The sequence below is a fragment of the Protopterus annectens genome, chromosome 2.part1 (assembly GCF_019279795.1).
Source record: "Protopterus annectens isolate FY-2018-M chromosome 2.part1, PAN1.0, whole genome shotgun sequence".
Classification (NCBI taxonomy): domain Eukaryota; kingdom Metazoa; phylum Chordata; order Ceratodontiformes; family Protopteridae; genus Protopterus; species Protopterus annectens.
In genome coordinates this window covers 47,175,192-47,187,419 of record NC_056729.1, presented here as the reverse complement: position 1 = coordinate 47,187,419, position 12,228 = coordinate 47,175,192, and the positions used below count along the sequence as shown (strand labels likewise).

Sequence of the window (12,228 nt, the reverse complement as noted above, 5' to 3'; positions counted from 1 at the left end):
TAAGTTATTTATTAGTTAATGCTCTTAAAGTAACAGTGTTGTGCTGCAAAGTATATTCTTTCATCAGTGTGCATTCTGCACGTTTCTGTGTGCAACAGACTGTGAATGCAACTATAACTAAACTTTGATTTCAGCAGAACCCAGCCAAATAAGACTTAGTGTCTTAAGAAGACTTCAGTTCCAGCAATGTAAGCAGCACCTTGATAATTAATTTTTCACTATCCCCTCAAACCTTGTTTCCTGTTCTACCTCAGGATTTCCTAGTCTCTGTGGATCTCAAGGATGCCTATTTCCATATTCCTAGTCATCACCTTTTCAGGAAAATGTTTCTCTGTTTCTTCCTTGCATTTTCAGTTCTCTGCTTTGCCCTTTGTCCTCTCTATTGCTCCAAGGGTCTTCACCAAGTGCCTCACTCCTGTGATTGCTTTTTGCAGGATGAGGGGAATACAGATTTTTCCTTATCTGGATGACCTGCTCATTCAGGCTTCCTTTCTGGAGACTCTGCTTCAGCATCTTCACTGTGTTATTTGCCTCCTGCAGTGCCTAGTGTTTACAGTGAATTTCCAAAAATCCTTTCTGACTGCCTCTCAGGATCATGTTTTCTTGGGTGCATGCCCCAGACCATTCCTATGCTGGCATCCCTGCCTTCTCACAAGGCTTTAACTCTGATTGCATTCTTTCATTCCCTTCTTCTACTTCTGGTCTCAGTTACAGCTGGGGAGTTTCTAAGGACTGTGGAGTACATGACTTTTACCAATCCTATGCTTCCTTTTCAGCCAGACTTCATGTGAGAAAGCTACAGTAGTTTTTAAAGTCAGTCTGGCTTTAACATTCTCATCCTTTGGACTTTCCAATTCCTCATCTTCCATGCCTTAAGGTAGAGCTTCAGTGGTGGATTCATCATCTGTCCCTCAACCAAAAGCTTGGTTTTCAGTCTCCGGTGCCCGCTCAGGAACTCTTTTCAGATACCTCAGATGTAGGGTGGGGAGCTTCATTCGGCTCCCTGCAGGTTCTGGGCCTTTGGTCCCTTCACCAGAAGAAGGACTGTATGAACATCAAAGAGATTAGAGCTCTTTCTCTGGCTCTTCAGGTCTTCCATTCTCTCTTCCTTCTTCCTTCCAGCGGCCCTCAAAATCTTGACAGGCAATACTACAGTGATGTGGTGCATCAAAAAGCAATGGGGACATGGTCTTACCTCTTGTGCATGCTAGTTGTTAATGTTTGGGATCTAGCTGTCCAGTATCAGGTGACACTTCAGGCAGTTTGTATTCCTTCAGATAAGAACATTGTGGCAGACTCTCTGAGCAGGTCCATAACACAGACGCAAGGATAGATGCTTCACAAAGATGTGTTTTTGGACATTGTCCATCATTGGGTATACTCCTCATAGATCTTTTTGCCTCCCCTCTGAACAGACAGCCTCCTCTCTTTTGCACCAGAGTCCCATGTCCTGCTGCTTGGAAGTTTGATGCCCTATCTTTTTTCTGGAAGGGAATGTTTCTTTATGCCTTCCCTTCCTGTCATACTGTGGGTCCTGTTCAAGATAGAACAAGATTCTCCCAAACTCTTGCTAGTGACTCCCTTTTGGACCAGACAGCATTGTTTCCTTCTTCTTCTACACTTAGCCAAGGGCAATAATCACAAATTATCTCACAGGATGGACTTACTCGGACAAGACAAGGGGTCTCTCATCCGTCCCCACTTGTCCACTCTTCAACTGACACTATGGGAAATAGGGTTTTGATCTGTTTTAGGCGACTTTTTTCTGAGGATATGCTTCAGGTTTTGCAGGCTTCCAGGAAATCCAGTAACAGAAAATCTTATTTGTCCATGTGGAAGAGATTTTCTGTTTGGTCTTTTGCTTGTCAACTGGATCCACTTTCTGTGGAAATTCTTTTGGTTCTCTCTTATTTTTGCGAATTGCTCAGTGCTGGGTTGGCATACTCTTCAGTTAAAGCCCACCTGTCAGCTATTTCTGCTCGTCTGCCTTTGGCTCCTCCATTGACTTCTATATTTCAGTTCCTTAAAGGTGTCCTTCATATTAAGCCTCCCAAGAAGCCTATTCTTCCTTCCTGAAACCTTAATTTTGTTTATGAAAATTCTGACTCAGGCTTCCTTACAACATTGTACTTAGAAGACTGTTCTTCTTTTGGCCCTTACTTCAGCTAGAAGGGTGTCTGAGCTTCAGACCCTTATGACTGTACCTCTTAGTTTTTCATAGGGATAAGGTGTTTCTTCATACTAATCCTTCTTTTATGCCCAAGGTGATTAATGACTTGTCTCTTGATCAGTCTGTTTATTTGTCCACTTTTTCCCCTCCTCAGCAGTCTGCTAGTGAAAAGGTTCTTCACATCTTGGATTTGCATAGACAACTCCGATATTACTTGGGTAAAACTAAAATCATTTGTAAATCTGAGCAACATTTTGTTTCTTTTCATCCTAGGTCTTTAGGTTTGGCTGTTTCTAAGGAAACTATTTCCTCATGGATCTCTTAAGGCTATTTCTTTTTGTTACTGTTTTCATGGGAAAAGCCTTTCTTCTGTCAAGACTCACTCTACCAGGGCTATGGCTTCTTCTGGTGCTTTTTGCAAAGGTTTGATACCAACTCCATCCGTGAGGTAGCTACTTGGAGTTCTCTGCACACTTTTACCAAACATTATTAGTTGGATATGGTTTCCAGGGCTAGCGCTCGCTTTGCGAGGGCTATCCTACATGGTTTTCTTGAGGGTTCTGTTGGGCCTTCCTCCTGCTAAGTTTTCTCTTGAGCATTTTTACTCTCCGTAGTGTAAGGAATACTGCAACACTGATGTGGAATGACATAGTACAGTTGTGTAAAGTCGTATCATAACAGTAGATGTCCTTCCCTTCACTGTTGCAGTATTCACTCCCATCCTGTTTTCCCTTTTTTTTTTTCTTTTGGATGCACATGTTTCTCTCTTACTCCTTGGACTGCTGTTCTTTCTAGGGCTTTTCAGTTCTGAGGAAGGTACATCTGTACATTGCCTTTATGCCCCACGCTGGGAGTGGGGAGCGCATGTGTGTGATGTATGACATCCCTTTAGCAACCTAAGGTGTTAGTATACTGGTTGGATGTCAGGCTACCCTTGGCAGGGGATCCCTAGTATAAAGAATGCTGCAGCAGTGAAGGAAAATGACATTTACTGTTATGGTAAGCTTTTACACAGCTGTACTTTCTTTTAATAGTCCTGGAAATTGAGGAGGAAGGGAGAGGAATGATGAGATCAAATCTGCATTAATATTTGCGTGTGGAAGTAGGGTGCACATATTAATATGTTGATTCCTTAACCATGTCTCTGGTGGACCCTGCAGATCCATTGGGATTTGATTGGATAAAGAGTATGCAGAGCCAGTGAGAGGTTACATCTCCTTGGTGATAGATTATTACTGCTTTCTTGCACCATTGCACACTTGCTAACTTGTAGGTTATGAATTAACATGTGCCACGAGTTTTTTTTCAGTAGTCTTGACCCTGGTTATTTCCAGATTACCAGATTTGTGTGTGTGTGTGTGTGTGTGTGTGTGTGTGTGTATATATATATATATATATATATATATATTTATTTATTTATTTATATATTTATATATATAGAGAGAGGTTCATAGGTTAGTACTAGGCTAATTGCTCTTGTGAGCCATTGTAAGCCTAGCCAATTATCCCTTGTGAGACTCAAACCCTGCACCTTGTGTTTGTAAGGCAAACACCTTAACCATTAGGCCACCCTCCCATATATATACATACATACACACACACACACACACACACACATACACATACATGTATATATATATATATATATATATATATATATATATATATATATATATATATAGATACACATATATACATAGAGAGACTTTTTCGAGTATATATTTGTCATTACCAAAGGGTAGTCAGCATTCAGATGTGCAAATGTGCTTGAGAGTTGAATAAAGTCCAAAACACAAGGCAGCTTGTACAGCAATGCAGATTAGATCTGCTGGAAAAAAATCTGTCCCATGGCACACAATGATAGAGCACTAACTGCTATTCCCTGAACACAAGTTTGACTAAGTAGTGGAAGAACTGGCTAGTGGAGTGCGAGGTTAGATGCATTATGGGAAGTCAGCTGATACACTTCCTAGAGAAAGGGAGGTGCAAAATCCATGACATCAAGTAGATGTTGATTAAGGATCTTCACAACCAACACAGATGGAGGTGAGGTGAGGCAAAAAATGAACAGTCACAGGAAAGGTCCATGGATTTACCATCTCTTACCTACATGACCCTAAGACAGGATATGCAGAAGTTAATTGGAAGGCTAATGCATCTTCATATTCAAACTAGGGAGGTCCAGAAAAAGAGTAGAGTAAAAAAAAAATGCATTGAAAAATCTTCCTTTTTTTCTGTTTTTGTTGTATCAAAATTAAATAAATTCCATTAGCTTTTTTTTTTTTTTTGCATCTGTACTTTTATCCACTGTGGCTTCTAGAGGTAAGATGAGCTTGGTAAGTGTTAATTATGTCATTGTTAAAGTAGGTGATTACTACACTCACAAATATTCATTTGTTCATTCATCCTCAGTTTAATCTAAAGCAGGGTCATAAGGAGGCAAAGTTTATTTATTTTTACATTTGTGTACCAGGGAAGTCCGACTGAACACAGGTCCTTTTTCAGCTCCATTACAAAACAGTATAAGAATAAACATAATAGACGTTAACACCTTACATGGACTTAACATGAACGTTAACATACTGATAGTATTTACACAATGCTATTATATGAAGTCATCAAGTGGAAGCTTTATCATATCAAATAATTTTGCAGAAAACATGCTTTGAGAGTTACAATGCAAGTAGATTCAAGGATAAGAGTAGGTTGGCAGTAAATAAGCAGTGGCTGGCTATCTGTACAGAATTCAGTTTTATGGAGAAATACAGGTACAAAGCCAGGAGTTGGCCACGTGTGTAGTAAGTAGCTTTTTAAATTGCGCTGTGGAGGAGCCGGAGGTAATGGAGGCTGGTAGTTTATTCCAGATTTTAGTGATGACATTAGAAAAGAGCGATTCCCCAGCTGAGTTATTAGCTCTTGTGGTATCCAGGAGTAGTCTGATAGTGGAGCGGAGGACTCCAGAAGTGACATGTGGTATGTGGTATGTGGAGAGCAGGGACTTTATCAGGTTGATGAAAGGTTTTATGGGCAAAGGATAGTTGGCTAAAGTGGAGAAGTTGAGGAAGTTCAAGTGAATGCAAGACATAAAACTCATCCTAAATGAGGCACCAGCCTAATTTAGGATGTACTCGCAAGCCATTCTCACTCTGTGTAAGGTACCTCTAAATCATTCAGAAACCTTACTGTTGGCAGCCAGGTAATTGATGCTCACAATGTCATCACTGGAAGGTCGCCTACATCTTGAAACCATGGTTAGCCTTGAGAAGATGAGTTTTACATTTTTGTTGCATTCTCCCTCTTCCCCAAGTTTTGATGGTTTCAGAGTTGATGCATATAATTCAGTAGTATGGGGTTTGCTTGCTGACTGCAAAAACATTTTTGTGTTTTGCAACCTTAGCAGTGTTGCACTTTTGAGTAATAGCTCTCTACCTTCCAAAATTTTAGATGTTTTGGAGAAGACTAATCATATGTTGATTAAATGATACTCGATTATTCATAGCAGATCTGAACAGTTCGGAGGACTACTAGTACACCTATGGCACATAATTGGTGCAGCTCATTATTCAAATAAAACAAGATTAAAGATAAAAACTCTGACCTGCTTGTGTAATAATGTGGAGAGACAGAAAGACTTCGACTTCTTTTTAATTGTCTGTCCCGCATTTCACTACATACTCATTGCTAAAATGAGGCAGAAAAATATAAATTGTTTTGCAACAAATGTTTTTTTCTTGTTGTGGTGTTGTATGCAGCCTCTGAAGTTTTGGACATAGTTAAAGATGGCCTCAAGGTTGTCCTTGATCTGGGATTGCTAGCTTTACCTCAAAATTTGTTTGTTGGACTTGATTATTCCTCTTAGTTCACTTTGAGAGAGTTTTTATCTTTCTGGTGTTACACTTCCTAATTTTAGCTATGATTTTTTTCTTTTGTTGTACATCCTACTTCATTTTGTATTCCACAAGAGTGGTTTGTTTTTGTTTTTAATTTGTTTTGGGTTTGCTTCTGTTAGAGACAGTAGTCTCAATGCAGTCACTGACATGGTTGTACAAAGTTTCTGTGGATAATTCTGGATAGGCTACCATGTTGTCTAGGTTATCCATAAAATTCATTATCCAATATTTCCACCAATTTCCATATTTGCCACTTCTTTTGTAAAAGTTAGAATTTGTTTAGCTTAATAAACCTTGTGAAAATTCTTTTCCAGTGTTATAAGCAAGAAAAATATCTTCATCACCACCACAGGGTTAATAATTTCAGTGTAAGCAGAATGTGTAACTTAACCATTGTTAACTTAAACTTTAGTGATTATTGGGTTGGAGTTTAAACATTAGAAAAAAAATGAGAATCAGGAAAGTTTACTTATCATTTTAGCATTGTAGTCTGTCACTGAGCAAATATGAAACCCACATGTTGTTTACACATAGAAAAGGTTTGAAGAGTTCCTTGATGGTAACTTACAGTGGATATAAAAAGTGTGCAAACCCCTGTTAAAATGCCAGGTTTTTGTGTATAAAAATGAGACCACAATAAATCATTTCAAAATGTTTTCCACCTGTAATATGATGTATAACCTGTACAATCCAATTGAAAAACAAACAAATCTGTTAGGGGAAAAATATAAAAAAATAAAAAATGTACAATAAGGTGGTTGCATAAGTGTGCACACCTTTAAACTAATACTTAGTTGAAGAACCTTTTGCTTTAATTACAACATTCTGTCTTCTTGGGAACACACCTACCATCAATTAGAGAGACTGATTAACCCCAAATAAAGTTCAGCTGTCTCAGCTTACTCAGTTGCCTGCTACAGCAAAAGCCATGGTTCGCAGAAAGCTTACAAAGCATCAAAGGGATCTCCTCATTGTTGAAAGGTATCAGTCAGGAGAAGGGTATAAAACAATTTCCACAACATTGGATATACCATGGAACACCGTGAAGACAATCATAAAAAAGTGGAGAAAATATGGGACAACAGTGACGTTGCAAAGAACTGGATGTCACTAAAATTGATGAAAAGACAAGACAAAAAAATGGTCAGGGAGACTGCCAAGAGGCCTACATCAACACTCATGGAGCTGCAGGAATTTCTGGCAAGTACTGGTTGTGTGCTACATGTGACAACAATCTCACGTATTCTCTATATGTCTGGCCTATGGGGTAGGGTTGCACAACGGAAGCCTTTTCTTACAAAGAAACACATTCGGGTTCAGCTAAAATTTGCAAAACAATACATCAAGTCTCCCAAAAGCATGTGGGAAAATGTGCTATGGTCTGATGAGACCGAGGTTGAACTTTTTGGCCACAATTCCAAAAGGTACTTTTGGCACAAAAACAACACTTTGCATCAAAAGAATACCATCCCCACGGTGAAGCATGGTTGTGGCAGTATCATGCTTTGGGATTGCTTTTCTTCAGCTGGAACTGGGGCTTTAGTCAAAGTGGAGGGAATTATGAACAGTTCCAAATACCTAGTCACTTTTGGCTCAAAACCTTCAGGCATCTTCTAGAAAGCTGAAGATGAATTTCACCTTTCAACACAACAGTGTTCCCATGCATGCATCCAAATCAATAATACAATGGCTTCACCAGAAGAAAATTAAAGTTTTGGAATGGCACAGCCAGAGCCCAGACCTTAATCTAATAGAAAATCTTATGGTGACCTGAAGAGAGCTGTGCACAAGAGATGCCCTTGAAATCGGACAGATTTGGAGTGCTTTTGTAAGGAAGAGTGGGCAAATATTGCCAAGTCAAGATGTGCCATGCTGATAGACTCTTACCCAAGAAGAGTGAATGTTGTAATTAAATCAAAAGGTACTTCAACAAAGTATTAGTTTAAGGGTGTGCTCACTTACGCAGCCAACTTATTGTACGTTTTTTAAAATTTTTATATTTTTCCCCCTAACTGATTTGTTTGTCAATTGAATTGTACAGGTTATAGGCCACATTAAAGGGTGGAAAAAGTTTTGAAATGATTTGTTGTGGTCTCATTTTTTATATCACAAAAACCTGGCATGTTAACAGGGGTGTGTACACTTTTTATATCCACTGTACAGGGCATATTTGTAGTACAACTGCACAGGTAAGTGGGTAAACAGTTTTCTAACCCTGTTAACTGTGAGTGCTTTACTGAAATTTGTTTAAAAAAATTGACCGATGTACAAGAGTAGTGTTATTTTCCCATCTTCCCCAGGAACTATCTTCTGCAAGCAGATTCTGGGCCCCTTCGTGATGCCTGGGTACGCACAATCCAGACCAGTATTGACACAGCATACCGAGAAAAATCAGGCACAAAGTCTCCTGAGGTATTTTAAGCAGAACTTTCTATTTTCCTTGTGACTTTATTAATTGTCCTGAGTCCTTCCCATAATTTTCTGTGGTAGTAACCAACTTTCATTGACAGGAAGGTATAGCATTGCAAGGCTGGTTCATTGGGTGTGCTTATTTGTAATAACTAAAACATGAATGTAATAATGTCAGTGTCACAGATACCACAGATTTTACTAGTGTTTGCTACTGAAATCATTGAATAATCTGTGACTATGGGTTGCATCTTCCCCAGGTGTTTTGATTTGTATTCCATTACTTGATAGTACATTGGTGTGTGTGTGTGTGTGTGTGTGTGTGTGTGTGTGTGTGTGTGTGTGTGTGTGTGTTAAACAAGCTGAAATACTAATCAGTAAAGAGCATTTATTTTAAAAAATGCTCTTTACTGATATATAGATATAGATCTAACATATCCAACAGTAGTGATCTGTGATGATCCTTTTCAACTTCCTGAACAAAAAAAGTAAAAAAAAAAATGTGACCCTGTATTAAGTGAGCAGATAAGCATAGCTGTCAAACTTGCATATTGAAAATGTTGGGACACTACCTCTGATAATGTGGAACAAATGTGCAAAATGTGATTCACTTGTATAAACAGTTTACTAACAGCTTTGACTAGGAAGCCTGCATCTTGGTTAAATGTCTTTCATTTATACTTAAAAAAAAATTTTGCTGAAGTAATATAATTCAACATTATTTACCATGGATATTTGTTAAAAAAAATCTTAATGGATGTGTGAAGACCCTTTTTAGTGTGGAATAGAGTTGAACATGGAATTTTTGTATGGCTCAAAATGAGAAACATTCCTCACAGGTGCAGTACAGTTGAGAGGTATGCTTCAGGAGCATTGAAAAAATAAATAAAAGCTTTACACTTCCAAGTAACTGCTGTGTAAAGTAAAAATGAGTCTTTAAAGACATTCATTTTAAGTGTCTTTAACTTCATGTTCAGTACTACAGAGTTTAGTGAGTACTGGGCAACACTACATTTTTGCACTGGCTTAGTGCTCACATGGCACAAATCTAAATGTGATAACCTTTTTTATTTTTAAGTGGCTAAAATGCTGAGCCAGTTTAAAAGGTACAAGTAGGGGTGGCATTTATAGTTTAGATTCACTCTCCTGACCTTACCATTTCATCCCTCGAGCTTCCTCTTTGGACTTGTACTTAGCCATTCAAGATTAAATCCAGCCAAATGTAGCTCCCATCCCTGTGAAGTATCCTTGCTTAAACAACAAAACTCCCGAGTTTGTCAAAGCATGAGGCAAAGGACAGTGTATTTACTCTGCCAAGAGTGATTTTAACACAGTAACACATGACCACAGAGTGTTTTTTTTTTCCCCCCTCTCATCTTTCATTCATTATTTGCTGCCCAACCCTTGTGCCCCATCTGTGCTGCGGCAACCAGCTACTCTATGCCCACTTGGACTTATTCCAGTAATTTCTGTGGCCGGAAACGAATCACAAACAACTGGGCTCAGGATGTCTGATCTTCCTTCCAGGAGTGGTCTTGCTTTGGCCTACTCTGTTACTTCCCCTTCCCCTTTGTGTCAGTGTGGTATGGATTTGGGGGGATGGGTAATGTAGGATCCATTGCGTCTCACCTTAACTCCATGGCTGCTCAGCCAAATCCCACTGTTCCCTGCTGACTATGCCTCCTCTGGTGATGTCCCTAGCCTGTACCAGGGATCACTGTTTAGAGATGCCCACTTACCACCCTCCCTGCCACTCTGTCAGTCACCCGAGACACTAATTAAACCTGCCTGGATCACCTGCATCATAATCAAAGCTTTATCCCTGTATGCCACAGGGATGACATTGTCTAATGTTTCCTCATGCTGCCAACTTATTCAGAAAATAAATTAAGTTAACATTCTACCTCCTCTCCATCCTTGCCTTTCTTAACCCTCACCTTTGTTGTACCTGTCACATGTCCTCCTGAATGACTTCAAGGATTCTTCCTGCACAACTGTTCTAGTAGTCCATAGTATGGCTTGACAAACTTTTCTTTGTAGAAATGTTTTCACAGATCTAAGGATTGCATTGTTTTGTCTCTCCCCCTGTGGTTTTGTTTATCATGATTCTTTCACTTCTTTTCATGGTCTTATTTGTGATTTACTGTGGAGTTGACTGGTAAATTTGAATTTATATTATTTGTTATCACCATTTTTCAATTTTTGTAGGCAGGAAGGGATAGCTTGTTAACAAGATTTACTTTGATTCCTATTTTGTTTTACCTTTAATTTCACTGTTGGTTGTTAGAAAGGGATAGGTTTTAGACAGGCAAGCTCCAGCCACCCCAAGGGGCCTAGACAGCTATAAATTCACACACACACACACACACACACACACACTGCAGAGAGGAAAATTCTGAACATATCTAAACAGTCCTACTTTGGTTTGTGATTCATTGATCTTTACTGTTAAAAAGAAGTGCAACTGAGAGCAATAGTGGGCAGAAGCTACTTGCGTGCATTTGCATGCGACATAAAGGAATTATAGCTTTTGTCTGGCTTGCTTAACTTGTATGGTCAGAACAGCTTTTACTGTACTTTAGTTGTATGTTGCTTATGTGATTCTTTGTCATAGAAGTTGATTTAAGTTCTCTTTAAATTCTGTGGTTACAGATTCTGATTATTCTTTTCTTTTACAATATTTCGTTTGAAGCTGAATATGGATTCCTTAAATGAGTATGCAATTAATGATTTGCTAATGCACAAATATCTTGTACAGTGTTATAAATGTTATGCATATTTAAAGGTTACAGCTGATAACACTGGTGATCTGTGTTCCTCGTGTCAAACGTTGGATGATTTGCTTACCATTGTTAGAAGTCAATCTAGTGTTGATGATGATTGCACTTGTGTAATTCGCATGGCTTGGAGAACTGTTGTTTCATAAATTAATGACTGGACTGGTGAGATAAATAATGTTAGGCAAAGAACAAATAGATAAGTGTTGCATCTGTTGTCTGCTGCAAAGACCATTCAACCCATATGAAACAAGACAATGCCCCTGATTATTTGGATTCAGAATTCCATAGTTTTCAGCAGTCTGAGGATCCAGTTTGTTTAAAAGGAAATAAAAAAGAAAGGAAGAAGTTCATAACAAATAAATAAGAAAAAAAATTATTAATGTCTGTAAAGGAAAGAGAATACATACTAAAAAGGACACAACTTTGTTATGTTACTCACAGGTTACAGAAAACCTTCAGTTTACAGAAAAAGGCATCATTTTTCCAAAAGAGAAAGTAGAAAAAAGAGGCAAGGGGCAGGTGAAAAGGAAGAAATCAAAATTGAACGTCGAAGGATTGAACAACGTTACTGTAAGAAAAAAGAAGAGAAAGACAGATGTTGACTACATGGCTCAAGCTGTGGATTTACAATACCAGCTACATGAGAATTTATACACAATGAAAACAGTGGAATTAATAAGACTGATGGTGATTAAGATCTATCCTTCGTAACAATTGGGTTGGCGCAGTGGTGCAGCAGTAGTGTTGTCGCTTCACAGCAAGAGGTTCTGCAGTTCGATTCTCGACTGGGGTGCCTACTGTGCAGAGTCTGCATGTCCTCCCTGCATTCATGTGGGTTTCCTCTGGGTGCTCCGGTTCCATCCTACAATTCAAAGACATGCATCTGGAGCGTTTCTCGCTGAGCCTCCACTGAAAATTGACTTTGTTCCAAGTCAGACTTTCCTGGTAAACAAATGTTAAATAAATAAATAAATATTGA

At 38.8% G+C, this 12,228-nt stretch overlaps 1 protein-coding gene across 1 annotated transcript in view; it reads left to right on the top strand.

Moving 5' to 3' along the window:
* LOC122793960 (arf-GAP with coiled-coil, ANK repeat and PH domain-containing protein 2-like) overlaps nt 1-12,228 on the top strand; it is a 930,687-nt gene that overhangs the window by 355,476 nt on the left and 562,983 nt on the right. The window contains exon 8 of the mRNA XM_044062015.1: nt 8,361-8,472. Within this exon, the coding sequence (XP_043917950.1) occupies nt 8,361-8,472 (112 nt within the window). The remainder of the gene's footprint in view (nt 1-8,360; nt 8,473-12,228) is intronic.